Source organism: Letharia columbiana, assembly GCF_014066305.1.
Source record: "Letharia columbiana isolate WasteWater2 chromosome Unknown Sc0000051_s0, whole genome shotgun sequence".
Taxonomy (NCBI): domain Eukaryota; kingdom Fungi; phylum Ascomycota; class Lecanoromycetes; order Lecanorales; family Parmeliaceae; genus Letharia; species Letharia columbiana.
Genome location: NW_023501095.1, coordinates 61323 through 89221, shown reverse-complemented (window position 1 = coordinate 89221; position 27899 = coordinate 61323). Strand labels below are relative to the sequence as shown.

General features: G+C 51.0%; 14 protein-coding genes across 14 annotated transcripts; 7 read left to right on the top strand and 7 right to left on the bottom strand.

Moving 5' to 3' along the window:
* Nucleotides 1-76: 76 nt before the first annotated feature.
* On the top strand, nt 77-2866 carry HO173_010639 (uncharacterized protein; the record flags this gene model as incomplete). Its single annotated transcript, XM_037312524.1, has 3 exons — nt 77-244; nt 299-430; nt 479-2866. 3 exons carry the CDS (start codon nt 77-79, stop codon nt 2864-2866), a joined length of 2688 nt encoding a protein of 895 aa, XP_037160572.1.
* A 124-nt stretch (nt 2867-2990) lies between these two features.
* Nucleotides 2991-3519, top strand: HO173_010638 (uncharacterized protein; the record flags this gene model as incomplete). Its single annotated transcript, XM_037312523.1, has 2 exons — nt 2991-3072; nt 3428-3519. The coding sequence occupies 2 exons, from the start codon at nt 2991-2993 to the stop codon at nt 3517-3519; spliced, it is 174 nt and encodes a 57-aa protein (XP_037160571.1).
* A 2825-nt stretch (nt 3520-6344) lies between these two features.
* Nucleotides 6345-7331, top strand: HO173_010637 (uncharacterized protein; the record flags this gene model as incomplete). The annotated part of the gene is made up of 2 exons (XM_037312522.1): nt 6345-6630; nt 6757-7331. 2 exons carry the CDS (start codon nt 6345-6347, stop codon nt 7329-7331), a joined length of 861 nt encoding a protein of 286 aa, XP_037160570.1.
* A 1499-nt stretch (nt 7332-8830) lies between these two features.
* HO173_010636 (uncharacterized protein) lies at nt 8831-9814 on the bottom strand (the record flags this gene model as incomplete). The annotated part of the gene is made up of 4 exons (XM_037312521.1): nt 8831-9143; nt 9210-9280; nt 9335-9530; nt 9579-9814. The coding sequence occupies 4 exons, from the start codon at nt 9812-9814 to the stop codon at nt 8831-8833; spliced, it is 816 nt and encodes a 271-aa protein (XP_037160569.1).
* A 916-nt stretch (nt 9815-10730) lies between these two features.
* On the bottom strand, nt 10731-11947 carry HO173_010635 (uncharacterized protein; the record flags this gene model as incomplete). Its single annotated transcript, XM_037312520.1, has 4 exons — nt 10731-10985; nt 11052-11680; nt 11828-11867; nt 11924-11947. The coding sequence occupies 4 exons, from the start codon at nt 11945-11947 to the stop codon at nt 10731-10733; spliced, it is 948 nt and encodes a 315-aa protein (XP_037160568.1).
* Nucleotides 11948-12474: 527 nt separating this feature from the next.
* Nucleotides 12475-13946, top strand: HO173_010634 (uncharacterized protein; the record flags this gene model as incomplete). The annotated part of the gene is made up of 6 exons (XM_037312519.1): nt 12475-12522; nt 12579-13062; nt 13110-13196; nt 13263-13463; nt 13522-13862; nt 13923-13946. 6 exons carry the CDS (start codon nt 12475-12477, stop codon nt 13944-13946), a joined length of 1185 nt encoding a protein of 394 aa, XP_037160567.1.
* A 224-nt stretch (nt 13947-14170) lies between these two features.
* HO173_010633 (uncharacterized protein) lies at nt 14171-14776 on the bottom strand (the record flags this gene model as incomplete). Its single annotated transcript, XM_037312518.1, has 1 exon — nt 14171-14776. One exon carries the CDS (start codon nt 14774-14776, stop codon nt 14171-14173), a length of 606 nt encoding a protein of 201 aa, XP_037160566.1.
* A 1538-nt stretch (nt 14777-16314) lies between these two features.
* Nucleotides 16315-17822, top strand: HO173_010632 (uncharacterized protein; the record flags this gene model as incomplete). Its single annotated transcript, XM_037312517.1, has 6 exons — nt 16315-16513; nt 16566-16585; nt 16643-16750; nt 16808-17190; nt 17237-17332; nt 17390-17822. The coding sequence occupies 6 exons, from the start codon at nt 16315-16317 to the stop codon at nt 17820-17822; spliced, it is 1239 nt and encodes a 412-aa protein (XP_037160565.1).
* Nucleotides 17823-18766: 944 nt separating this feature from the next.
* On the bottom strand, nt 18767-21820 carry HO173_010631 (uncharacterized protein; the record flags this gene model as incomplete). Its single annotated transcript, XM_037312516.1, has 5 exons — nt 18767-18810; nt 18864-20437; nt 20494-21434; nt 21487-21644; nt 21802-21820. 5 exons carry the CDS (start codon nt 21818-21820, stop codon nt 18767-18769), a joined length of 2736 nt encoding a protein of 911 aa, XP_037160564.1.
* Nucleotides 21821-22922: 1102 nt separating this feature from the next.
* HO173_010630 (uncharacterized protein) lies at nt 22923-23577 on the bottom strand (the record flags this gene model as incomplete). The annotated part of the gene is made up of 2 exons (XM_037312515.1): nt 22923-23149; nt 23502-23577. The coding sequence occupies 2 exons, from the start codon at nt 23575-23577 to the stop codon at nt 22923-22925; spliced, it is 303 nt and encodes a 100-aa protein (XP_037160563.1).
* Nucleotides 23578-24106: 529 nt separating this feature from the next.
* HO173_010629 (uncharacterized protein) lies at nt 24107-25564 on the bottom strand (the record flags this gene model as incomplete). The annotated part of the gene is made up of 3 exons (XM_037312514.1): nt 24107-24880; nt 24975-25379; nt 25457-25564. The coding sequence occupies 3 exons, from the start codon at nt 25562-25564 to the stop codon at nt 24107-24109; spliced, it is 1287 nt and encodes a 428-aa protein (XP_037160562.1).
* A 282-nt stretch (nt 25565-25846) lies between these two features.
* On the bottom strand, nt 25847-26180 carry HO173_010628 (uncharacterized protein; the record flags this gene model as incomplete). Its single annotated transcript, XM_037312513.1, has 2 exons — nt 25847-25988; nt 26089-26180. 2 exons carry the CDS (start codon nt 26178-26180, stop codon nt 25847-25849), a joined length of 234 nt encoding a protein of 77 aa, XP_037160561.1.
* A 67-nt stretch (nt 26181-26247) lies between these two features.
* On the top strand, nt 26248-27498 carry HO173_010627 (uncharacterized protein; the record flags this gene model as incomplete). Its single annotated transcript, XM_037312512.1, has 2 exons — nt 26248-26304; nt 26362-27498. 2 exons carry the CDS (start codon nt 26248-26250, stop codon nt 27496-27498), a joined length of 1194 nt encoding a protein of 397 aa, XP_037160560.1.
* A 53-nt stretch (nt 27499-27551) lies between these two features.
* Nucleotides 27552-27899, top strand: HO173_010626 (uncharacterized protein; the record flags this gene model as incomplete). Its single annotated transcript, XM_037312511.1, has 1 exon — nt 27552-27899. One exon carries the CDS (start codon nt 27552-27554, stop codon nt 27897-27899), a length of 348 nt encoding a protein of 115 aa, XP_037160559.1.

Below are 27899 nucleotides of genomic sequence, written 5' to 3'. Positions count from 1 at the left end.
GGACAGTGTCATCATACCCGACATCCCATGATAATACCCGGCGAACCGGAGGACGAGTGGAGTGGCGGCTACAATCATGGCGGACCCAACGACTTTGGCGATGCAAAATCGTGGGCCAACGGTGCTTGCAGTCGTGATAGCATTTCTCTGCCTGTCCACTGGCTTCATCATACTGCGACTCATCTCGCGCATGGGTGTGGTGAAGCGAGTGAGCAATGACGACTATGCGATCGGTATCGCATGGGTGAGCTGTCACAGTCTTCCCTCGCGGACGGTACCGAGTACTAATGGATGGCAGCTCGTCGCTTTCGGTTTCTCCTTCTCCATCTGCTATGGGACAAGCGTTGGACTCGGCCGTCACGAAGCCAATGTTGCGCCACACGACCGAGAGTCTTTGAAGAAAGCCGAATATGCCTTCTCCGTTCTCTATGTAAGTGCATATCTAGAGCAATTGGAGGATAATCGCTAATGAGATTAGAACCCGGCATTAATGGCCACCAAGACCTCCATCTGTCTCTTCTACTTGACCCTATCGAAGAATCACTCAGTATTCAGGTGGTCTACCATCGCAACACTCGCCGTGGTAAATGTGGCCGGCCTTGCCTTGACCTTTCTCAACATACTCCAATGCCGTCCTCTGGGAGCCGCTTTCGATGACCCGATAAAGCCAATGGCCAAATGCATCGATATTGTCACGCTATACCTCTCCTCCGCACCGGTCAACATCATCACGGATCTGGCAATACTCTTCCTACCGATGCCTATCCTGACAAGCATGAGGCTGCCCCGAAACGAAAAGATCATCTTGATAATTACATTCAGCTTTGGTGCATTCGTTGCAGTGGTTGACGTGGTGAGGATAGCGTACCTGGAATCTGCGGCTTTGGCGCGCCTGCAAAATACTTCCGGATCTGCTGCTTCCAACGCAGAATACGATTATTCGTGGATAGCATCCCTGTCCTTCATGTGGTCTGCCGTGGAAGTCCACGTGGGGATCATTGTAGCGTGCGTCCCTGGCGTCAAACCTTTGGTGACTAAGGTCTTCCCAAACTTGCTTGGCCGCATCAAGCACGCCGGAGAATTGACTGGCAACCCATTCTACGGACCTGGCGACGCTCAATGGGCAAATCTGGCTCCCAAGACTCAAAGCACCTCGATCGCTGCTCCTCCCCACAGTCCAACGAGTGGCACCCATCTTGCGTCAAGCGGAGGAGACAGTATGGGTATGCTGGACTTCCTAACGACTCCGGACACCACCCCTGCGATGTTGCAGCAGACACAAGCCGCAGCGGCAACTGTTGGTACGGCTAGGCCCCGAACACCGAGTCTGACCATCTTCGACTTCGTCAACGACAGTCAAGCTAAGAGCATGGTGAAACTGACCAACAAGCAATCCTACTTTCCCCTAGCTCTGGTCACCGTCCTCTTCTTCCTCTGGGGATTTGCATATGGTCTTTTGCAGGTGCTCAATCAACAATTCCAGACCATTGTTGGCACAAGCGCGGGCCAAGCTGTCGCACTACACTCCGCGTACTACGCAGCCTATTTCTTCGCGCCTCTTACCTTTGGAAGGTACATTTTCAAGAAATGGGGGTTCAAAGCAACATTCATCACTGGTCTGTGCATATACGGTGTCGGTACCCTGGTCTTCTGGCCTTCTGCAGTTCTGGCATCATTCCCTGCCTTCCTCGTCTCAAACTTCATCATCGGCCTTGGCATTGCCACACTCGAGACGGCCGGTAATCCATTCATTTCTCTCTGCGGCCCCCCAGAGTACGCCGAGGTTCGTCTGAATATTTCACAAGGCGTGCAAGCTATTGGGAGTGTGGTGTCTCCAATTCTCGCAAAGAAAGTACTTTTCAGAAACGTGCTCGACGCGCCTTCACTCATCGACGTACAATGGACGTATCTTGGCATTGCTCTGTTCGACGTCTGCCTGGCTCTCATATTCTTCTACTTGCCGATACCAGAAGCGTCAGATGACGACTTGGAAGAGATGGCCGAGAGGCGTGAAAGCGTCTTCAGACGAAGGTTTGCCGGTCTCCCAGTCATCCATGTGACTCTCATAGTCGGCATCTTTACCCAATTCTGCTACGTCGGAGGCCAAGAATCCGTGGCAACATATTTTGAACAGTATGTCGCATACGTCAAGCCCAACTCTGACATCGGCCCCTTCAACTACCAAGCAGTTGGACACTCCGTCTTTGCAGTCGGCCGCTTCATAACAGCCGTCGCAGGTCTGCTCATTAAACCTCGCCGTATCCTCTTCTTGCTTTTCATTGGTGCCATAATCACTTCTGCGCTCGCCATGAGCTTTAGCGGCTACAAAGGCGTCGCCATGATCGTCCTAGTCCTCTTCTTCGAATCCGGAATCTTCTCCCTCGTCTTCGCCATCTCCTTGCGTGGACTGGGCAAGCACAGCAAGACCGGCTCGGTATTCCTCACAGCTGCGACATCCGGCGGGGCCATTATCCCTGCCATCATGTGGCCGGTAGTCAGCAATCATAGCGTCCGCTACGCGTTTTGCGTGGTGGTCGCCGTCTTTGCTTTTGGTGCTCTGATGCCAATCTATTTTTCCATCAGCCCAGCAGCCAAGAAGCAGGTAGACCCTATACAAATGCGGCAGAACTCGATACTCGGAGGCGAGATGAGACCTACGACGCCCAACAAAGCGAACAGGATCTTCAGCGCCGTGGTCAGGAGGAAGAAGACGAGCTCGGAGACTACGGCCTCAGACCTGCCGATGTGTGAGCATGTCGAGGGCGAGGGGGCCCAAAGTCGATGCTCATGTCACGCCAATGGGAGGGAAGGTGAATGTTCCTGCCAGCGAGATGAGTCATCACATAAGGCGCAGTGGCCTGGCTGAGAGATCTATAACCATCCTTTGATTTGAATGCTGCGTTTGAGCGTGGCGCTGGAGAGAACCGCCCAAAATTGAGGCTTTGGAAATGGGCTCACATAGCATGGCATAGCGTAGCACATCACATCACATGGTCGGTGTCCATGTCGAATCTGACACCTTGGAACAACTATGTATCCGATCTCTTTTCCAGAAAGCTCCCAAAACTTCCTGTATCGCATCGTCCCCCACCCCCTCTCTCTGGTTCCCCGGGCCTACGCCATGTGCCACTGTACACAATCTGTGGATATCCTATCTACATCTATCTCTATCTTTTCTCTGCTGGCGCAGAATCGCTCTTGGGTTATTTGTTTATTACCCCTGCCTTTTTGGTTTTGCTTCCTGCCTTTCCTCGGACTACTTCCTTCTCTCTTTCTTTCTTTCTTTCTTTCTTTCTCTTTCTCTCTTTCTCTCTTTCTTTCTTTCTTCTCTCTCTTTCTTTCTTCTCTCTCTTTTTCTCTTTCTCTCTCTTCTCTTTTCTTTTCTCTCTCTCTCTCTCTTTCTCTCTCTCTTTCTTTCTTTCTCCAGGCGGGGGCTTCGGTGTGGACGTCCGACCAATCTTCCGTCCAACAGGCACGCCGTCCCTCGATCGACGGAACCGGGAAGCGATGATCGATTGATCTACTGTGTGACATGTGCTTACGGATACCGGTTGTAGAAGTCTGTGGCCGTGGCTGGCGGTGGGAGTGGGGTCGATGGGGTGGAGCGGGATTGTTTTTTTCCTTTTGGCTCATGGGTGTGCTGGACTTTTGTTGCTCGTGCTGGGTGGGTTTGAAGCGCCGTGGCGTATCCGTTGCGCATTCTCTCTTTTTTTTTCTTCTTTCTTTTTCCCTGAGGACGGCTTGGGAGGCTGTGGCTGTCGGGATTCCGGTTCGGATTCGGGAAGGGTCCGATGTCTGTTCGGCACGGATGGCTGATGCTGGATGTAGTCGGGCCGCTTCCTCTGACGTTGCGTGTGCGGATTCGGTGCCCCGTCGGGAGAGAGGAGATGGATGTTCGAGCTTTGCTCGAGCTTCGTCAGGTGAGGTTGGGCTTGCGATCTGTACCGGTGTGTTCGCAGGTGGTCCCGTGCGTCGACTGCGAGCGCTGAGCTGGACTGGACATGGCTGCGCTGTTTTGCCGACGCAGGATGTGCGAGGTTGGTACTCGGGAGGGAAGAGCGGACGGATGTTCTTGGCTGCTTCGGGATGCCTCTTCATTCGACCGTGGCTTGGAAGCATGTTCGAGCTTGAGCTTCGTCAAGTAAATGCAGATGAGCAAAAGCATTTAGCATCGCAACCACACGCTAGGAGACGCGTGCCCGAGCTGTTATTAAATCCTCTTGCAGGACCTTGATAGCGTTCTAGGCAGTTTGGGGCTGCGATCTGTGTTGGTTTTTCGCTGATTTGTTTGCAGATGGATAGTCGTCTCTTCCAACATTCATAACAATTGTAGGCACTAAGTGGTAGCACTGACTTCGGTATATTCAGCTGCGGTGGGCGTGGTCGTGCAATATTTTCGACGGTTGATTGGAAGTCACCATGCCGATCAGAGTTTTCTGATTCTGTATAGGCAACCAGCTGGCTCGTTAACAGCTCCTTGTTGAAACTTGTGATGACGACTTCTGTCACTGATGCCGAGCAGACGTTGGCACTCGAGCCCGGGCAATATAATTGGCGTTGAAACACTATCCTTTGTTCATTAGCCTTCTGATTCCTTCAATAATGATCGATGGATTTACTTCTGCGTATTACCCTGCTGAGAAGTGAGCAGACAATGAAAAAGATATGAAGTGTATCAGAGGGTAAGTACATTCAAAGAAAGCTGGCATATATACGTACCGCAGTGCCCATTGTTGATCCGGCTCCGGCAAGCGGCGCAGCGGTCAAATACGTCTTGATATACGTGTTCTTACGAAGATAGTCATTCTATTACAGTTGGAGACAGTGGTGGAATGGCAAAAAGATCAAAACATATGGGAATGACTTGATTTGTGGCCACAAATCCAATCTGAGCCAGCGATTTTAGTTGCAAGTATCAAACCGGAGAAATGTCTCTCTGATACTGAGACATGATGTGATCTTACACATTTCGAAACCATCGTGTAAGTCACGTCAAGCAAGTTTCGCGTAGTGTCAAGCCATCAGATAGAAGATTTAGAGGTTGGATGCCATTACTGCTTGCTTAAGTGCGGCGCACATATCCTGAACGCATGTATCATTGACTGAGGATTCACGTGCTGTTGCACAATCTGAAGGGGTCGAGCCACTCCATGAACACTCTCTCATAGCAAAGAAGCAACCATAGAAAGGACGCAAAGGTTATATGCCATGCGCTTGATCAAAGTGGTATCCATGTGTGGAGACGGGAGATGGGTTTGCTTGGGGTCAAAGTATTCTCGACAGCCGACGCTAGGAGCCGTGAATGCTGTGAAACTCCTCAGCGTCGCTTCCACGGTGAAGCGTAGTTCTTCATAGCCTTGCAGGCTTCACCCTTGATATGGTCACACTTTCGTAAAGGATGAGATATTTTAAGTGAGCCAGATCAAGCAATTAGAACCCTAAGACTATCACAACGGCAGAGGGAACTATGTTTCCAAAGCATCATACCTCAAGAAGCTTCGTTTTTAAAAGGTTGCCACACTGTCATGGAACATGGTGCATTGAATGCAGCACACAAGGGAAGGATGTGGATGAAGAAGGATGCCGTCGAAGAGTCACATACTGAGAAGCATCTTCCTACACAAAACGCATCATTCTTCGATGGAGATTGATCTTGGATATCATCACACCATTACTTTTTGTTGGGAAGAAAGTAGGGAGGCTGGGGAATGGCGCGTAGAGAAGCACAAGTGGAAGCTCACCTTCTTCTCCATGCATCATCTTGACTCGGCTAATTGCGCGTCGACCATGGGGCCGCAGAAGCACAGTTTTATTATTAATCAAAGGTAAAATCTAGAAGGACTGGAGCTTCCGAGGTGAATTCAACACTCAACAGTAAGGTACCTAAGGTACCCTCTTGATTGCTTTCGGAATCGTTACAATTTAGAAGATATTCCTCTCTCCCCTATACTTAGTAACTTCAATACTTAACAGACAGATTCTTTTCCATAATGCACTTCGAAAGACAAAGGTATCAATGTACCCTTTCTAAATATTATACTACCATGCATGTTGCTTACTGGCTACTTTTGTGTCGGTAAATTACATGAACTTTAGAAATGAAATCGACATGTGGCCCCCACAGTTCGGCAAAAGTTCATGATGAAAGCAGCGCTTACCCGCAAAACATCCTAGCGCCAATTCCAACTCCCGCTATCTACTTCTATATTTCTAATCACCCCCACTTTCCGCCCACACACTCACATCCGCACCTCAAAGACCATCTTCACCCATCCTCCGCTGCCTCCGCTGTTCTTGCGTACATCCACGGTCTTTCGACCATTGCGTCCCATTGTTAACTCACCATGGCAGCCATGGACGCCTACAAGGGTCGCAAGGCACCAAACGTCTCTCACTATCTCGCCAATCTCAACGCACTTCCATCCGCCCATGACGTCGCGACCCAACAACAGGATGATTTCGACGATGAGCTTGCTCAGTTCACCAATACCGAATTCCTCGATTTTGACGCCGGTGACTTTCTCGAGCAACCCATGCCTGAGTATGATCCAAGTCTAGAAGAGAAGGCGAGGAGGGAGAACGCCGCTGCGAACAATAAAATCGGTGCCAAGGGCATGGATTTCGTCACGGGTATGTTGATCGGAAGACTCACCCAATACGTCCACATGTCTTCGCGCATCAACAGAAGACTGCAGGCGTACCTCACAAACGTACCTCAACCACATCCATAACTCAACGCTGATACAAACCCGCTAGGCGACTTCCCCTTCGCCGGCATAGAGCCCTTCATCCCTACCTCTCCTCAATCCGCCATCACCGCTCCTATCCAATCCCAATATCCAAGCAACGGACTACAGCCCGCCGTATACCCCACCTCCACATCTCCCATTTCCTTCGAACAAGCCTTCAACCCCGCCGCCTACCCGGGCCAAAAACACCATCTCTCCCCCACTCCAACGGAAAGTCCATCCGCCCACAACAACCCCTCCGAGCCCGAAACCCCCGCCGCCCGCCTCGCCGCCGAAGAAGACAAACGTCGCCGCAACACCGCCGCCTCGGCGCGCTTCCGCGTCAAGAAGAAGCAGCGCGAACAGGCGCTTGAGCAGACGGCCAAGGATTTGGAGAATAAGACGCTCCAGTTGGAGCAGCGCATTGGACGCTTGGAGACAGAGAACGAGTGGTTGAGGGGCCTGGTGGTGGAGAAGAATGGGGGCGCCAAGGAAGATTTGAGGGTGAGGTGGGAGAAATATGGAGGTCCCGGGGAGAGGAAAGGTGAGGCGTCGAAGAAGGGCGTGGGGACTGAGGTGGTGGAGGAAGGCGCGACGGATTAAAGTAGATTTGATGGGTTTATGTATGCATCTTGTTTTCTTCTTCCGCCAAATGATTGTATGTATGTGTAATATGAGTCGTACCGTCAGCCTTTTGGATGCACGGTAGACGCACAAGTATCTGGTTTTGGTTCCTTGGTTCCTCGTGTACTGCGCGGCGAAAATCAACTTCGCCGTCCGCTCCGTTACATTACATCCTCATACCATCTTCGCTCCTGAGTGAGTCCCAAGTACCTTGCCTACCTCTCGCATCACAGATCCAACAAACCACCCTACCCTACCCTACCCTACCCTACCATACCTATTCTTACCTACCCTACCTACCCTACCTATTCTTACCCACCCTACCCTACCTATTCTCACCTACCCTCACCTACCCTACCCTACCCTACCTATTCTCACCCACCCTATCCTACCCTACCTATTCTTACCTACCCTACCCTATCATACCTATTCTCACCTACCCTACCCTACCCTACCCTACCCAATCTATTCTTACCCACCCTACCATACCTATTCTCACCCACCCTGCCCTACCTATTCTCACCTACCCTACCCTACCCTATCCTACCATACCTATTCTCACCCACCTCCTCCACCTCACCCACCCCCTCCACATAAAACCCACCCGCTCGCTCGCTCAGTTGAGCGGTGGGCCATACCTTACCACAGGATAAGCCATGCGTCGAGTTGTCATCTAGGTACGTCCCTTACCTGAAATCTGTACAGTCAGGTAAGGTATATAAAGTAATAAGGTAGAGAGTGGCTTGGTTTGGCTTGGGTTGGGTTGGGTTGACTTGGCTTGGTTTGGCTTGGCTTGGCTTGGCTTGGCTTGGCTTGGTTTGGTTTGGTTTGGTTTGGCTTGGCTTGGTTCAACTTGGTTTGGTTTGGCTTTTGTTTGGTTTGGACTTGGCTTGGTGGTTTAACTTGACTTGGCTTGTGTGGAGTGTGGGGAGGCGGCATCACCTTCGATCCAGTTTGGCCCTTTTGACCCTTTTGGCGTTTCACTTGGGTGGGTGGGTGGGACTGGGGTTGGTAATCATTTTGTAGAGGGAAGTAGAGTAGATTAGAGTAGAATGCGCGGTGGGTGATGCGGGTGGTAGGTTTGGTGGATTGTTGTTGGAGGGTGGCGTTTGAAGTGGAAGTGGTGGTGGTGGGAGGGAGGTGGAAGGTTTTGATGGGGATTGGGGGGAGGGGTTTAGATTTTTTTTTATTTTTTTGAATTTTTTTATTCTTGGGGGCGGTGAGGTGGTGGGTGTATGTCAATGCGTTGAAGGACGGGGGTTGGAAACCGGATTTGTCATTTTCCTTGAACTTTTACACATACAGAGACTCAGAAAAAAAAATATATACGGCAGAAGACCACCGCAGGGTATCCTAAGAATCGGAGCGCCTCCCGGGATCTTTCAATGATAGGAAAGCTGCATTGTCATACATGGACAAAACGCACCCCATGTACAAGTCTTCGACATCCCCGTCCAGTCTTTACCACGCCAGAAACATCACCATCGGTCCGGCGAGGGACCCCTAGACGGAGGCCATACGTCGTCATCGTAGCCTTTCTCCGATTTGTCCGAAGGCGGCGGCGTGGGGAGACTGTCGGCCGAGTCGTCCGTCGCGACACGAAAGGACTCGGCTTGGATGCCCCAGGGAAAAGGCGGTGGGCTTCCTAGCCTTCTCTGAACCGGTCTCGTCTGGAGAGGGACGTAAGGGATATCCACGCCATCGAGGATCTGCTGGGCCACTTCTGCGTTGAAGGAGGCGATGAACGCTTCGTCTAGAGGGCGGAATTTGTCCCCTGCGAAGGTGCGATATCTGTGAAAAAGTCAGTCGCCTATGCTGGGTTGCGGCGAGCAATTTGCGGTGCCGGCAGCTACGTACTCCGTGATGATAGCAGCGTCGGTCCAGCCAGACAATTTCCGGTAACAAGCAACCATGCACCCCGTTCGATGCTGTTGAGGATTTTAGCTGAGGGTTTGGCTCGGTGGAACAGCTTGAATACATACCTTGCCCTTGTTGCAATGGATCAGTAGCGGATGATTAGATCGATTGAGGATGATTTTGAGCGTTTCGAGAAGCGTGTCTATCGGAATGATACTGGAAGGGTTCTTGTGCGCGGGGACGATGATACGGAAATGCTCAATGCCCTCCTCTTCCACGTACTCGAGGAAATCTTCTGAGTGAGGTGTCTTCACCAGGGTGCTGGTCATGATCAGAACCACTTCGACCATCAGTGATGAATTTTCTTACAGAATCGACTTTAGTCCCAACGACATCACATGCTCCATATTGTCGGCATGCGGGAAGCTGCTCCGGTAGAGGCCGGGCGCGACTTCTCCGAAGTTGTTCACAGGTCCAGATGAGGGAGACGGAGGACCACTGTCTTCAGCGCTGAATTTGCCTTTCAAACTGATTTGGTGGGCAGGCTTGTGAGACACAAGGTGGCCATGACTCTGGACGATCTTTTTCTGGGCTTCGGCGTCCATTTCGTGGGCAAGGATGATGATGATGATGATTGAATGCTTGTCTACTAGGTGTCCAAAAAGGTAGGCTGAATGAAGAAAGAGAAGAGCGAAATGTGGGAGGGGATCTTCCGGAGTGGAAAGCTGATTACAGCCTTCTCAAGGACATGTTGTAGGATGTGCGTTGGAAATAAGCATCGAGTGCTGTAAATCCATATTGAAATTGCTGGCGCGGGAGTACTTTTGTTGTGACTGGCGACGAAGGCTTCTCTGAGCGTCTGTGTGTGTGTTTGTATGTATCTGTCGAAACAACAATATGGTACTTGGGAAGTGTTGAGGGTAAGATTGTTGAAAGGTGGGATGGTAAGAAAATCTAAAGAAAAGAATTGAGATTCGTAGCTTGCGATGCCGGCTCAAGCCCGGCTTCCCGAAGGAGCTTAGTTTCTATTTAATTCTCCACGGCACGGGCAGGCATAGCCTTGGCGTGTATCTTATCTCCCGCTTTCTCTCGCATTTCTTCACGTGTTCAACAAAGCATTTTGCACTTGATCCTGGGTCCTTATTGTTACTCTATCTACAGTCCTGAACACTAGAATACGGGTCGATGATACTGATGAGTACGGGCATGCTCTAAAGTCAAGCAAGCTGACAAGTATAGCAAATTTGAGCCAAGACGAGCCTTAGGTTTGGGCTTTCCGAGGCGCAAACCCGCGCAAACCCAGTCATCGCGGAGGTCACGGGCCTGATTTCTGTGTTAGGAACTACCGGAGGAGCCCATATATGCGGGGACGCGATGGCTGGTCTTGTGAGAAGATACTATGTTTGGTAAAAGGACTCGCGGCGTTAGCCCGTAGGATGTTCGTAGGAGCCGGGGCCGCGACCTTGCATGTACATCCGGACTGAGCGAACTAAGCGAGTTGTATCTGAGTAACACCGCGTTTCAAGGCCTTTGCTGATCTGATGTCTCTCCCAAGCCAAACATCTTTATGGAGTTATTCCATGCTGCTTGACAAAGTTCAGCGGTCGAGATCCCCTTGACCTTGGCAATGACATGGACAACATGGACAATGGTGGCTGATTCGTTACGGCCTTTTACCATTGAGTCCGCGGTCCACTTCTCCTTTTTGACTGATTTCGGCAGTCCTTGAGCGTCATCTTTGTATTTTGCTGAGGCATGCGAGGCCCGCATTTCACACTTTGAGCGATTAGCAGCCAGGAAAATGGACGGTCGGAAGCGAGCGTTCCCAGAGGAACAACGTACCCATGGTCCATCGGTCTCGATCTGCAAACGTTCAAGGGGAATAGCTTTCACGACATCTAGATTCTCTTCGGTCTTCATGCTGCATCCATTAACCCCAATATCCAACCCAAGAGCCACCAAGCTCTCCATCTCCTCCATGGTGCCAGTAAAGCTATGCACCAAGCCTCTTCTCGGTAAGCTAGGCAATCTAGCAGACAGCAATCTTTCAAAGTCCTCACCAGCGGCGCGGGAATGAAGAAACAATGGCAACTGAACTTTAACCGCAATATCAAGCTGCGCTTCAAAGTACTTGAGCTGCTGCTCTTTGCCTGCAAAATGTAACCTATCGTAGTCCAACCCGATTTCTCCAAACGCGGTAGCAAGACCTCGACCTTTTGCGTCAACGGTCAGTGTCTCGAGCTCCTGTAGCAAGACTGTAGGCCCGCCAGGGTGCTTATCAAATGATTCTGTTTGGCATGGGTGAACGCCTACAGTGGCGTAACACCGTCCTGGGTATCCTTCTGCGAGAGCGATAGCCTTCTTCGACTCCTCCAAATCGGTTCCAGTGACCATGAACTTGAGACACCCGAGATCAACACCCCTTTGAATGACATGCTCCGTGTCGTCTGCGTGATGCTGTTTGCCGTAGTCTTGATGATTTCGGAGTCAGCATTACTCTTTCGGGAGGAGTGTCGAGTCGCGGGACATGTCTTAGGAGCAGAGAACTTTTGAGATATGTGTGGTGACCCATAAGACAGCACCAATGGGGAAAAATTGACTCGGAAAATGTAACTTACACTCCCCTTTGAAGGTGGAGTCTGTGAGGTTGATGCCCACCTATCATCCAGTATCAACGTCCTGGCACCCATTTTTTTGGTGTCCGAGAGGCTCACATCAGCATACTTGTACTCCGACATTGTTCTTCTGACCACTTGATGACCACGTCTCAGGTATGATTGGTCAGTAAGCGCGGAGAGGAAGGGCGGCGTAGCCCTTCGAATAAAGAGAAAATTCTTTCCTCCAGATAGAACACGTCGTGTTCTATGCATCTAAGATTCTAGTTCTAAATGTTGTTGTTCGAGTCCTCGCCTGCTGATGGAGACAGTCGATAGGAGAATGGCCATCGTCACGAGCCAAGACTTTGATGTGACTTCAGATGCGCGCTCAGAATACGTGGTTTACATGAAAACCCATGCACATCGCTTTTTGGAATAAAAGTCGCTCCGAGGCGATTAGAGAGCTGAGCGTTCTTTAATTGGCTACCGATCATGCGGGCCCTTGCATACCGGTTATATTCACTCTGCCCTTGCATCACCACTCCTTGCATGCCTCCTTCGTACTCTAGGAGTGCAGAAAAAAATCATGCGACTTTCTTTCACAATGTCTTCTTTGACTTTCTCAACGCTGTATCCTCTGACCTGTGCATCACCTGGGAGAGGCAACGATGATGTCGCCAGGCGATGTCGGTGGACTGACTCCTTCAAAGCTCTTGGTTCGTCCCACGTCTGATGTCATAGTTCATCGGTATGCAACTGACGCGAACTGCAGAGCATCGTTTGGGTTGTCACAGCTATTGCCATTACCCTCGTTGTTTTTCGTTTCGCCATCCGTCTCTTCATCGTCAAGAAGACAACCATTGACAACGTCCTTGTTTCAGATGTGCTTGTACTGTTGGCACTCGCGACCCTGATTACAATGGCTGGGTTGTACGGCCAGGTCATACCCATCATGTTCGATCTGGACTTGGTCATCGCAGGCAAACCTCCATTGTCTCCGGAGACTATGCTTGAATTCGAGGAGCGAGCGGATTACTATCTCAGAGTCCAGTTTGGCATCATTATACTCTTCTGGACTTGCGTGTGGGCTGTCAAACTTTCGATTCTGGTATTCTACAAGAGCTTGTTCGACAGACTTTCGCGGGCTTATCTATATGCCTGGTGGGCCGTAGTCGTCTTTGTCGGTCTGACTTATGTGGGATGCTGGGCTTTGCAGTTTGATTCTTGCAGCCCACTAAAGTCCTACTTCAAGATAGGTACAAAATGATATTGATATCCACAAGATTTAAGCTGACACCTGTAGGCGATTGTGATAAGCCAAGAGACATCGGGGTGTCGAACGACAGTCTTTACTACTCCACAGCAGTCGATATCGCGTGTGATCTCCTAAGTAAGTGTACATACTCAATCCTGTACTCCTCTCCACTCTGATACTTGGCTGATCCCCAATTCAAAGTCATGGCTCTACCTCTGCACCTACTCATAGGACTTATCGGGGTCAATCGGAAACAGAAGGCAGGCTTGGCTGCCCTCTTCTGCCTCGGCTTCTTCATCATTGCCGTGGCCCTCGTTCGCGTCTTCCAGACTAGAACAACGAAGGAGCACCAAGCTGATCCGATATGGCTAGCTTTATGGTCCCAGATCGAAGCGAGCGTCGGTAAGTATTCTCGAAGTCCTGTCCCACACTCCCTACTGAGATACTCTACTCTTTACAGCTGTTGTGGTATCCTGCCTCCCTTCCTTCGGTTGGCTACTCAACAAGCGTGCCAGCTCTGAATCCGCCTACAAACGACGAAACCCATCCTCATCAGGCCGCTCTACCTCCGGCATACGATCCCCCAAGTATCCCGCAGAGGCCATGCGGCTTGGGACAATTCGTCAAGGGACGTTCTTGGAAATCGATTCGCAGGACCCGAGGGATTCTTTCGATCATGTTGCGGCTGCAGAGCGAGAAGGGGCACCGAACACGGTCATTTCAAAAAGTAGTAGAACGGAGAGTCAGGAGGATGTCCTACCGAGCGTGCCACATAATCGCATATTGTTGCGGCAGGATATGGTAAGTATACTAGCTCCATAGAGCTGAGACGGGATTAAATCTGACTTTTGCGATCCATAGGTCAGGACGGAAGAGACGTTGTGAGACGAAATGACTTGCGGTATGATTAGACTTCAGATGGGAGACTTTCATTCTCGGGACCAGCGGAAAGGCACTGTAATCTAGGGTGTTCTTCCCTTATAGGAGAAATGCATTGGGACAAAGTGCTTTCATGACATCGCTATGGACCAATCGAGAAGACGGCGTGGCAGATTGGCTTCAGTAAGCTTCATTGTCGTCGTAAGTTCATCACGCACACAGCCCGCCCATCAAAGTTTGCTCCCCACATCCTGTCCCCCAGCCAGGCCCTCAGTATCACTCCCCGCATTACTGAAGTCCGCCCCCAACTCCTTGTCCCCAATCTTGATCTTCTGCGCGTCCTGGAGCACAAAGAACATCCGCGCCCACTCTGTACTCGACACGTTCCTCCACCCATGGTTCGTCCCCCTCTGCACCGCCACATCGCCTCTCCCCATGATCCTCTTCACCCCATCGTCAAGTATCATCTCCACCTCTCCCTCAATCACTATCCCATAGTCGAGCGATTGCGTCCGGTGCATCAGGGCCTCAGTGCCGGGTCCGAAATCGACCATCCGCGCCACGGTGCCGTTGGGATTCACCAGCCCCAGCTGGTCCGACTGGATGATCTTGTCGTGGGCGGTGAGGTCGGCGTTGCCGTTCATGTTGGGTGGGAAGGTGGAGGTGGTGTAGACGACGTCGAAGGCCATCGTGTCGTTGATCCTCGGCGTCCAGGCGGCGGGCCGGTCGGATTCCACGATCGCGAGCCCGGAGGCATCGTGTCCGGTTATGTGGTGCGTGAGTCCTGGAAGGCCCTGGGAGAGCTGCGTGTCGTTGCGGGGTCGAGGGTCGGACATGGTGCTGGGGTGAAGGGTAGATTTTGGGGGAGGGGGAGGGCTAGGAAAGTTTCTTTTGAGCCTCAATGTTAATGGCGGCAGGGATCGGATCAAGTCTCTCGTCTGGCGATGGTCCAGACTTGTGGTGACTCAAGAGCTGGGCGAGTCAGAAGGGACGGGGTTTTCATTTTCATTTTCTTGGCGACGAAAATTAGCGTATTGGAATGCTTGGCACCGGAGATCTCTCACACCAGTGACCACACACCCAAATTCGTACTGTAGCATAAAAATCTCTCGGCAAAATTATTCAATAACACTGCTATCGTTAGTATAGGTCCGAAATAAAAGAATAAAGCTATATTGAAGTCTTGGCATGTTCCTCAGTCCCTCAGTCATCTATTTCTAAGCTTCTTGAACAGAGGCTATTTTAGTAGTTGTGGGGGGTAGTTCTTGCTGCGGCAGCGGCGGTCCGGTGGCTGCTGCGTTATTGGTGCGTTTGGGAGGTATAGCTGAGGTTGTATAGCTTCAAAATTGATTAAATGCGACTATTTGCGATGTGGCTACTTGATTTGAATGATTTTACGGAGAGATTTCTGTGCTACAGTAGGTACGAATTTGGGTGTGTGGAAAAATCTCCGGTGCCAAGCATTCCAGACGGTTTTGAATACGCTAAAAGGATTCCCCACCTCGGGAAGAAAATAAAAAGCACCGCAACACCATTGTACACCTAGGTAATACGAACTAAATACCCCCAACAACACGGGATCAGGCAACCTCCCAGCTGCCGGCGCTCGCTCGCTTTGGGCGTCCCCGATCCTGCCTGCCTTTATGCCTCAGTGAACATCGAGAGTGCATTGCCAATGGTCTGACGATGACAATTGAATTTTGTTAGAATATATGGGAAGTTTTAAGCGCTCGAATGTGAGACAACCGCGAGAGCGGACGCTACTCGAGCTTTCTTCCGATCCGTCTCTTCTTTCCTTCTTCCTTTCTTCCTTCCCCATATATCCCACATCAGTGGCTTCAGGGACAGCACTGATCAACCGGGGTACCTGTCGCCAATGGCTTCAGTTGCAGACAGTGTCTTTGTTAGGGTGCCAAGAACCTTTTTTTAGGTCATATCGATCATCTACTGCACGTAGCTCATCGCCTACCATTCTCCCACATTATCGAATAGTAGCCTCGAATGGCCATGTGCTTTTCTAGGGACCCCTCGCTAATGAGACTAATGCATCTCTGCGAGCGCCATACGAACGCCATGCGACGCGATGTGCGGGGAAAGGACATTTGCAATCACAATATGGCGTCAACAAGGTCCAACCGCATATCGAGAGGTAGATTACGACTTATATATCCCATGACGGGTAGAGACGCAAGGGTTTGATTGGACTGCGAAAGTCCCGAAACCATTCTCTGACACTTGCTCTCTCAATTTCAGCTTCCCTTCATTTCAGTGCCTTTTCCATGGTCTTCCTGCTGTCCCCCACAGACTTCCTGCTCTCTTTCTTTTTTCCCCCCTTGATCTCCGTCTCACATGAACCCCTTAGTTTTATGCAACAATGGCGACGTTGGAGCAGCTCCTCGAAGGACCCGGCTTGGAGCCTCCTCCCGGTGTCGTGCCAAACTTCATTGATCCGCAGTCACGATCGGCGGCGAACCTGGCCTGTAACATAATATGCGTGAGTGTCGCGACGATATGTGTTGCGATTCGCATATACACCAGATTTGTCATTACTCGATTTCACGGGTGGGAAGATTGTGAGTTCTGACGTTGGCTGGAGCAATGGTGTGGCCTACTGACTCTTTCTAGACACCTGCGTCATTGCATGGGTGAGAAAAAATCGAATCGTTGCATGAGTAGCATCAAGCTTACAGAAGCCCTCGAAGCTTGGTCTCATCGCTTACGCTACCTTGATGCTGGTACCCATCTTCAATCATAACGCCGGCATACACCAGTGGGATATACAAGTAATTAACCTAATACAATGGACCAAGGTCAGCTATATATTCCTCAGCAAATCCTACCGTGTATCTAAAACCTGCCTGTTTCAGATTGCGAACGGCATCGAGATCGCCTATATACCCACAATATTCATCACTAAACTTTCCATTCTCCTTCTCTTTCTACGAATATTCGTCCCCAGCGGCAAGACTAGAACATACTGGATAATCCAAGGCGTGATACTCTTCAACTTCCTCTTCTATCTCGCCAACTTGCCAGTCGAGATCTGGCCATGCGTCCCGAGAAGCAAGCTGTGGACGCCAACAGAGCCTGGCCACTGCATCAAGAACGAGGAGGTCTTCGTTGCAGGAGGTACTATCAACGTGGTGTCGGACTTCACAATACTACTCCTTCCCATCGTCGAAGTCTGGCGCTTGCATATGTCGACACAAAGGAAGATAGGCGTCTCTGCAGTTTTTGCAACTGGACTGTTGTATGTTTGCTACCTTTGTAAGAGAGAAAAGGCTAAGATCCACTAGCGGCTGCATCTCAAGCATCATGCACCTTGTTACAAGTGTTGCCAGCGCCAGAAGTCCCGACAAGACTTATTATCTGTTTCCTGTGGCATTGTGGACGTGAGCTTGAAGTCGCCTGCGCTTGCTGAATCCCATGAGCTGACCACGCAACAACAGTATCGCCGAGATCGCATCCGGCATCGTCTGCGGCTGCCTCATCACCATGCCCCACTTCTTCCGCCATTTCGCCCCGAAAATCGCCAGCAAACTCTCCCTCAGTCGCCACAGTCGCAGCACGGGCGCCAGCAAACACGCTTGCTTCGTTCCCGTCCGTGCCAGCAAAGTGCCAGAGTGGAGCGGCGCGTACGAGTCGGCTGATCGAGGCAAGGATGAATACATGGAACTCGAGGAGAGCAATGCCTGGCGGGGCTCGGCTACGACGATCATGCATGTGGATGATAACGGTGCGGTGCGTGGAAGGAACGAATGGGGTGATCGGGGTGGAAGGGGCCCTGTTTCGAATCTGCCGAGCAATGTCACCTCGATCTACTCGGACGATGGCCCGAGGGCTGATAGTCCTCATCTGATGAATCGTCCGGTTCATAGGTAATGGAGCAATGGTGTTCGTTCGTGTCGTGTCGTATCGTATTGGCACGCTTCGAGCTTTTTCCTCCGTAACGTCACCTTTTCTACAGCAGCATTTTCATGCATCCCTCCTTGTCAATCAACACCGGCGCCCTTGTTTTTCGAAACCACAGCCTGTAACTTATCCATGGCCAAAAGCCGGGCGCTTCGCCCACCGACATCTCCTTGCAAGCCAACACCCGTGCACAGCTCCCCTCCTCCCTTCCTCCCTTCCTTCCTTCCTTCCTTCCCTCCTTCCTGCCCGCTCGCTCGCTTACTTGATGCCGACACTTCCCCCCCCCCCCGAAGGAAGACGCAAGAAACACATGTACAGTAACGACTTCCCCCCCCCTCCTTCTTTTGCGACAATAATCCCCCCCCCCCCGCCCCCAGCGCCGTTCCAGCAACTCCGGATTTTTTCCGTCCCAGGACCCTGCCTGTGTCTGTGCTCGACCTACCTACCTCGTCGTCCCCACCGCGCGGGATCGATCGCGTCGGTGGCTCTTTGGAGCTGGCTTGAGGCGTAGGTATGTACATAGGTTCATTGACCCTGACTCTGATGGGAGATGGGAGATGGGAGATGGGCGATGGGAGATGGGCGACTCGCAGGACCAAGAAGTCGATTATTCATATTCGAGGTATCTTAGTAAGAGCCGCATAGCATAGCATATACTACCGTTTCTAGTGCCGTTGTTTCGGCTCTCAAACATACAGCAATGGAGTTCGGGATGGATGGGTTGTGCGATTGTGGCTTCTTTCATTGAAGCTAGCAAGCCGGAGAGTATGATACACGTAGCAGGAAGACATTACTATCCAAGCGACTCCCCGGGTCCCAGACAAAGAAGATCAAATATGCGGCAAGCAATAAACAAATGCCCCCCGAGAGCGATATGTGTTCTATGATGGACACGACCGGGAAGCGCACTGCCCTCATCCGCTGCACATTATGCATTCTTCGCGGTTCTCTATGCTGCCTGTAACACTATCAGTCTTTGGCTCACAAGCGGTGATCAGATGGGCAACCTACATTGCAAGACCTCCTGAGCATAGATATCTTTCTCCCTCTCCTCGCTCCCTTCGGTATCTTCCTCCTGCTTGACGTCGTTCACAGCATGCTCGGGCAATTCCTCCTTGGTCGGCATATCAACCGGATCCGTAGCCAGCGACTTGGGGCTGTCACCCTCTTCGATGTCGGCCTTGAACGTAGGGAGCACCGCAGACTCTGCCTTGGACGGTGGGGAGAACTTCTTGTTCTCTGACGCTGGAGGTGGTGTCGCTGTGGGAGTGGGCATGCCGTTAGGAGACATGGTAGCAGTCCCATCCGATGGCTTTCGCAAATACATTGGTCGTGGCACAGCGGAGTGGGAGTTGGAGTTGTAGCCAGCGGACGGCCCGATTCGCTTCTTGACAGCGCCGGTACGAGCTACGTTGGTGTCGACAACCTTGAGCTGCTCTTGGTCGACCGTGAATTGAATGGGTGCAGACGCGGCCATGGTGCGAAGATAGTACATCCCAGTCTTGAGGCCGAGCTTCCAGCCAGCGAAGTGCATGCTCGTGATTTTTCCCATGGTTGGGTCTTTGAGATGAATGTTGAGGGATTGCGATTGATCGATAAAGGCACCACGATCAGCTGCCATCTCGACGATCTTCCGCTGTGAGATTTCCCAGACTGTCTTGTACAGGGCTTTGATATCTGCAGGGATGTTGGGGATGTTCTGGATGGAACCACCGTCGGCGATGATTCGGTTCTTCATGTTGTCGGACCAGAGCCCCATGTCGACCAAGTCCTTGAGAAGCCATGGATTAACGACCTGGAACTCACCAGCCAACACACGGCGTGAGTAGATGTTCGAGGTGTATGGCTCGAAGCATTCATTGTTTCCGAGGATTTGAGAGGTACTGGCTGTCGGCATGGGTGCTACGAGCAAACTGTTTCGTACACCATGCTTGGCAATCTGATCTTTGAGACCGTCCCAATCCCACAGGTCTGTTGGGGTGACATTCCACATGTCATACTGCAAAATGCCTTGAGAGACAGGCGACCCTTCGTAGGAAGAGTAAGGGCCAAGTTCCTTTGCTAGCTCGCAGGATGCTGTTAAACCTGCATGGTAGATGGTCTCGAAGATCTGCTTGTTCAAATGCTTGGCCTCGGCCGAGTCGAATGGTAGACGGAGAGCCAGGAAAGCATCTGCGAGACCTTGAACGCCTAGTCCAATAGGTCGGTGACGCATGTTGCTATTCCTGGCCTCTGGTACGGGGTAGTGGTTGACCTCGATAATTCGGTTCAGATTCTTCACGACAACCTGAGTGACCTCGTGTAGCTTGCCAAAGTCGTATTCGCCACGTGCGATATCCACAAAGGTAGGTAGAGCAAGCGAAGCCAAGTTGCAGACTGCGACCTCGTCTGGTGCCGTGTACTCAATGATTTCTGTACATAAATTCGAGCTGCGGATGGTACCAAGGTTCTTTTGATTGCTCTTGCGGTTGGCCGCATCCTTGTACAGCATGAATGGATTCCCGGTCTCAGTCTGAGCCTCGAGAATGGAATACCACAGCTTCTGAGCTTTGATTGTTTTACGACCACGGCCTTCTCTCTCGTATCTGCAAGACAGTAGTCAGCGACAGGAACAGTACAGCGCCTTCAATGGATGGTATACCTCTCGTAGAGTGCCTCGAACTCATCACCGTAGATATCAGCAAGCCCGGGTGCTTCATTGGGACACATCAAGGTCCATTCTCCGTTCGCTTCGACACGTTTCATGAACAGGTCTGGGATCCAGAGAGCGAAGAACAGATCACGAGCACGAACTTCCTCCTTTCCGTGGTTCTTTCGGAGATCCAAAAACTCGAAGACGTCCGCGTGCCAGGGTTCAAGGTACATTGCAAAGGCACCTGGACGCTTGTTGCCTCCTTGATCCACGTATCTAGCGGTGTTGTTGAACACGCGTAGCATGGGTACGATACCGTTCGAGGAGCCATTGGTACCGCTGATGTAAGAGCCAGTTGCACGAATACGATGGATGTTGAGGCCAATGCCTCCTGCAGTCTTCGAGATCAATGCACATGTCTTCAATGTGTCGTAGATGCCCTCGATACTGTCGTCTTTTATGTCGATCAAGAAACATGATGCAAGCTGTGGATTCGGTGTTCCAGCATTGAAGAGCGTGGGAGAGGCGTGTGTGAAGTACTTTTGGGACATAAGATTGTAGGTCTCGATGACCTTTTCAATATCGTCATCGTGGATGCCGACAGCAACACGCATGATCATCTGCTGAGGTCTCTCGGCGACTTTACCGTTCAGGCGCAGCAAGTATGAGCGTTCCAAGGTCTTGAAACCGAAGTATTGGTAGTTGAAATCGCGGTCGTAGACGATGGCAGAGTTCAGCTCCTCTGCATGCTTCATGACCGTCTCGTGTGTTTTCTCCGAAATCATGGGTGCTGGCTTGTCATTTTTAGGATTGACGTAATGGAAGAGATCATCGATGACCGATGAGAATTGTTTCTTTGTTTGTTTGTGGAGGTTCGAGACAGCGATACGAGCGGCGAGGATGGCATAGTCAGGGTGGGTGACGGTCATGTATGCAGCCGTCTCTGCTGCCTATATGCAAGATTAGCGATCAATGCCATGCTGTATGTTTGGCCGGGCTTACCAAGTTGTCCAACTCGATAGTGGTGACGCCTTGATAGACACCAGAAATAACCTTCTGTGTGATGGCAGCAGCGTCGACGTGTTCTGCGTCCAAGCCATAGCACAGGCGGGAAACGCGTGCAGTGATCTTGTCGAACTGCACTCGCTCTTTGCGGTTGTCTAATAGAGTACGGGTCAGCTACTGATTGTCTGACCGCTGTCTCTCCGTTGCAGAAAGATGTCGCCTCGAATCCAAGCGATATGGGAAGCCAATGGAAGACATCTTTTGGTGGCAACAGAGTGTAGTGTACTGAGGTCAGGAACGTCGAATACTTACCACGCTTGTAGACAAACATCTCGTCGGAGAATTATGGACAAGTATGCAGGTCGAATTTGGTGGCCTGGGTGTGCTGCAAGGAAGGGAGAGAAGTGGGCGTTATGATATGTTTTGTGAACGCGTATTTTAGCGCGTACGCGTAAAGTGGTGACGCTAAGATAAGATAAGAAATATCAACAATTCCTTTCAGCCCCCGAGCCTCCGCTGCCTGACAGCCGAACAACGATAACAGCAGAGTGTTGCGCTGTTGAGGGGCCAGCTGTTTCTAGATATTCCTCAAAGATGGCGCTCTAACAGGGCAAACAAATACGACTGTCTACGAGTAGAAGCTGGAGATTCAAGTGCATTTGCGGCGACACTAAAATCTTTCCTCAAACAACCTGCCGACGACAGACCATTTCTCATTCGCACGTATTTACCTGCCACTCGGACGTCTGTGCCTAAAATGAGGGCCATGCGATCGACAGCAGGTCCAGCAAAAGCGACATGTAACGTTCTGATGGCGTTAACGGTGATGGTCTGTAGTAGTATTTCCAAGGCATTGAATGGCACACATGCTGATAAAGATAAGATTTCTACGGTGTGGACGACCAAGGTCCGAGAGAAGGCTTGTACACGGCTGATGAACAGTGGATGGCGTCATTGTATTGCAATGATGGTTCGCAAAGCGCTACCATTCTTGCGTACGTAATTATCTCGATCTTGGAGTCATCGATACGTTTGGGCAATGGAGGACAGCTTAGAACTCGAATCCAGAAAAGGTGGCCTGACCATGGGCTCCGATAGGGTAGGCCCGCCATGTAACATTGAAGTTGTTCTTACTATCGCTTGAAAGCATCGATAGTGTCCCACACGAGTAGGAATGCTCGAGATTCAAGTTTTGCGAGCTAAGGCTTTGCTTTTCTCTCATGAGATTTGTCTAGTCATGCATACACAGGAGTCCAAACGTCTAGTTCCAATCCAATCTTAAAGCGCAAGGCTTCCAGGCAAGTTCTCTTCTATCCTAGCCTTCTTGCTGCACTGACGACGGTGCAAAACATGGCCCTCCAGAATTGCCACAACCCCGAAGGTCTTGCTTGTTCCTCTTAATATCCTCGATGAGCAAGCCATCCTCGATACCTTCAGGATTCCCCCACTGTATCGGAGACGCCAGGGGACTTTTCTTGCTTTGTTTCTGTAAATGCGAGTCTCGTAACCTTGTGAGCGTCAACGAGTTCTGTAAAGATCTTCAATGTCGTTGTGGCGTCACATGTAAATGCTGCTGAAACTAGGGTTGTGAATTGGCCCGGTTTTATGTATCGTTGCAGGTTACTCTTCTTATCGTGGGTCGATTCCGGGTTGTCTAGGTCTAGAGCAATGATTAGTCTTCAGAAGAGAAAAGTTTCCAGCCCGAGACTCGGATTCTCCCATTCGTTCCCCGCCACCCAGACCGTGAATAGAATAGAACATGGCGGCTTGAAGATAACAGCAAGGGAACTACACAACGGGTGTTGCAATCTGGAGATCACGGCCTTGAGACTGGAACGAGTTGCATTGATATTCAATCACCAGCAAGGTAGTGGCGGGCAGTAGAAGATAATTACTAACGAGGCATACAGCGACATCAGTCGTTTATTCTAGGGCGTGCAAGACCATAACGGGATGTCCAAGCAATCCGCGTTTAATGCCGCTGACTGTCTCAGGTAGATCATATGGCTCACCGTCTGAGTCTTGATCTTTGTATGGATCCATAAGCCAGAATATGCGACCCTGAGCAATCACATCGGAAGTAAGCATGACGATTCCTGCACAGTGTTTATCAAAGCTGGATCGCGTTGATCGGGATGGACAGTTGCTTGTCGTATGAGTTTAGAAAACTAGTAGTTGCAAGCTTTGCAGCCGAGGTTCACAATTTTATATTACACAAGCACGGATAATAACTCGCTCAGATATAAGATTTAAAGCCCAGCCGAAATAGTAAAACAATAGTTGTTCGTTCGTGATTAAACTAAATCGTTTGACACCATCTGAATGTTAGTAATTGTAGATCGTCCGGCAGAACCATCCGACGACACACATGGCTGCAGTTGAAAAGTCTTCAGCCCCAGGCTCAGATTCTCTCATTCGTTCCCCGCCAGCCAGACCGTGAAGTGAACCTCAACACCCTCGGGTTCCATGCAACGTCAAGCCAGAAGACCACCAGGCAAGTCTCCCCATCCACAAGCTCTTTGACTGCTTTTCCCAGTACTCTGTAATATCATTCGATTAACATCCCCTCCCCCGGGGGCTTCTTCCACGCCGCCATTGACCTTTGCACCAACGCAGTTCAGATACTCCTTAGAAGCCCTTCGCCCCAACCGCCGACCGCGTTTCCAAGCATCCTAAGACCAATTGTGATCAATTTCCCAAGTCCCCAAGATACACCGAGAGCCACTATCCACACCTGCATTAATATCTCGAAGGATCTTCTGACAAGCCATTCACTACAGGCTGGATCTGACTTGCCCTTTGCCCAGATCATAGCAGCAGCCAGTAGAACCACAGATACAAGCAACTTGATCTGGCCGAAAGAAGTGGAGGTCTCAGACTCTCCTCGAATGGATCTCGTAGTAATTACGGCGAATGGAGCCGGAGGGTCAGATTTTTCAGGCTGGCGGTCTATTCTTGGCCGGCTCGGTGGCAGTGAGTCCCTAACCGTCATCAATCTCATTACATCGGCGTTGAGATTAGCAGCTTTGGCAGCGGACTCCTTTGCTCTGGATGTGGCTAGTCTCCTTGCGCAGTCCTCAGCGTTGAGCTTATTGACTCTTGTGTGGTAGTAAATAGTATTGAGTTTCGCGACAACGACTGCAAAGCTTCTCTGAGTGAGCCGGTAGTAGTTTGGGGGCTGGTCCCAATCGTAAGGCTGCAGCATGCTTTGATGGACGAGGTACTCTCTTCGTATGCTGATGTAACCTGGCCTGCGAAATGTGGCGTCACCTTGGAGGTTCAGTTGAGGCTGGCCGGGGTAAGGCGGATGCTTCGGCCTTACGGCAAGGTAGAGCTTGATGTCTGACGGAGGGAAGCAGTCTTCTGCGTTGCAATGGTTGAGTGTAGTCAGCTGTCTCAAGGACTAGGTTAGCATCGAGGTTTGTTGCTGCGAGGCGAATGAGACACGGACGATACATATCGTCGTCAGTCTGGAGGACTAGTACTGGATGCCAGAACACTGAAGACTCAAGGTCATATTTCTCGAGATAGTAATTGTGGACGTCTTTGATTTTCTTGAGGAACAAGATGCAGCCTTCCAGGCCTTGCGGTGTGAGGATGGAGGAATGCCGCTGTTGTCGAGACATTGTGCATTCATCACGAGATTGGCGATGCGGGTGAGATTGTGCCGGCTGAGGTCTGCAAAGGTTGGATTTTAGAAGTTCACTCAGGATCACCTGCACCAAATTACATTTGGCAACACCGCTTTTGCCTGTAACAACTTTCGAAATTTTTATGATGCGCGTGCTACTGCCGCCGTCTAGATCCATCAACACTCCTTCCATCAAACCGAGTTGACCCTTGTCAGCGAGATGAGCGAGCTTGTTCTCCACCTTAACAATGGGCCAGCACTGAGAGGATATTTATTGCAGGTGCAAGTTGAGGGGAACTTGCCAAAACGTCCCAAGTGCTCACAGCGTTCTGTTACCTGGCAGAATGTCTGATTGCTAGGGATTCCTTCGCAGGCATTATTGTTTCTAACAATGACTTCTTCCAGAACAACATCGTCATCGATAGTGACGGCTTCTGGATACATTGCCTAGCCATAGCATATCCTTGCACCCCAAGCCAAGTTCTCCTTTCCTTCTTCGCATCCACCACCACTTCTCCAAGACCTGAACCCAGACGACCCGCCCGAGCCGGCAACACCAAGCCAAGGTCTCGATAACAGCAACTAAGCTCAATTCCGGGCTGCCGCACACACATTAAAAAGGCACCTCGAGTCAAGCAATGCAAGAACTGAGCAAAGGTCCGGCAAGCCAAGGAAGCGGAGCGGAACAAGAGAGTCAAGCTCTTGATACCGGCACCCAGCCAAGAGCTAGATATGCGCTTCTCCAACCTTGATGGCAAACAGCAGAAGCAAGCAGGCAAGCATGGCCGTCGGGAAAGGCACTGGAAAGCGCTTCGTGAGCCATATGTTGTAGCTTTTAATCTGATTGTTCGGAGGCTCTCGCACCGGACTGCGGGATGCGGGCGTGAGGATCTCATTTCGAGCAGGAAGGCATTGCCGATGGTCATAAGCAGATGGCTTTTGGGGATGGAGATAAGCGTGCCACGCACTGAGCTCGTCTCGCTGACTCGGCGGCGGCAAGGGCGGCTGGTTCGGAGGCAGCCGAGACGGCCGATGCCAAGACTTTGAGATCCTCGAACATCGGGGCAACAAATCTTGTGCCTGCACAGCTCGAGTCTCCCAGAACAGCCAACACTGACATCCAGACCATGGCAAACGCTCTTCTGGCATTGGACGTAGATGTCCAGCTGATGATTCTCGAAGTGGTGAGGAGATCCGACCTTTGGATTATGACATACTCTAGGCTCTAATGTTACTTGCAGCTGAGCAAGAGTTCCCCTAAAACCCTGCTGAATGTTGCGCTGAGCTCTAGATCATTGTCCCACTTTTCAAGGAGCTTCATTTACCGTGTCATTCATTTCACGTTCAACCGTAGCAGGCGAGATGTCAACGGACGACTTGTCAAACAGCTGTTGACTGACGACGATTTGAGCGCCAAAGTTCGAGAGATACGTATCCTCTGGGCTCCGTCCGCCAAACTCCAACATGGGGAAGGTAGCAAGGAGGATCTTGAACTGCTCGGTCGAGCTTTACCAAGATTGACTGGGCTGAAGACATTCATCTGGGACGCCCAGTACCCTATACTGTCCTGGCTCCTAAAGACCCTCCAAACACACCATCCGCAATGCTTGTTATATACCCGTCATCCCGGGAGTCAGGATTCGGCCCAGACTCTGCCACGCCTATGCGCCTCACCTTGTCTTTTCTCTTTAGACGTAACACTTACAAGTGGACAGTATCAAGCTTTCACAGAACTTAAGAAGGTACTCTCCTCTGCTCCAAATTTGCGCGACCTTACGATCGCGTCCGCTTTCAACATTCCTCGCGTTTCACCAGACCAGGTGCAAGGGGAGCCCCAAATCCTTCTGCTTAGATCTCTTGAGCTTTACGGCCCCATTTTCGGCATCGTCAAACTCCCAATCGCTTGGCAAATGTTGGAAAGACTGTCCTTGGACAGTGTGTCTTACCTTCCAACGTTCATGCCGGACTTTGCTGGGCTCAAATCACTTCTGTTGCGAGCCGGAGACTCTGGTGATAACAGTGTGCCTTTGGGCATTGTTTTGCAAGAATGTAAAAAGCTTGAAGTCCTGGACTTGACTGGATTCACCTCCTGTATCCGGATAAGCGAGGAAGACTTGTGGGAAAACGCTGGGAAGACATTGATCAAGCTGAGGCTGCATGAAGACGAAAATGTAGGCAGAGGGGGTGAAAGACTTGTTTTATCCTTCGGGGACATGGGACGCATAGCAAAGTATTGCCGCAACCTGCGTAGCCTCGGTCTTGATATTCAATGTAACGGGCAAGAGTGGGTAAGTCCGATATCCCACGTCGTCATAGCCTCCAATGTCAAGCTGACGGCATCTACGGCCATATACAATGCTCAAATACATCGCGGATGAATTTTGGTTCCTTGTCCATCTGGAGCTCAACATCTTGATCGAAAATCCCCAACATGACAACCCTACTTCTCCCAAGGCAACAGAAGACAGCGTCCCAGGAATTTGGCAATACCTATGGCAGGAGATCCTCAATTCTCGGGTTCGCAGAGGCCATCCGATCCCCACACCCCGCCTCCGATCCCTCGATCTCATCGCCGGCTCCAAAAGTCCCGCAGCCTCTCGTCTATATTCCCTGGACACCTTGCGAGCAGACCAGCAACGCTTCACCTTCGATCTATCCGACCGCGACGACGAGGCCCGCGTCGGCATCGCCCACGTCCACTGCGCCGAGCTCAAAGCGCTCCGGACCAAACTGTCCTCGGCAGACCCTCTCTGGACCCATCAGCAAGAGCTCATCATGA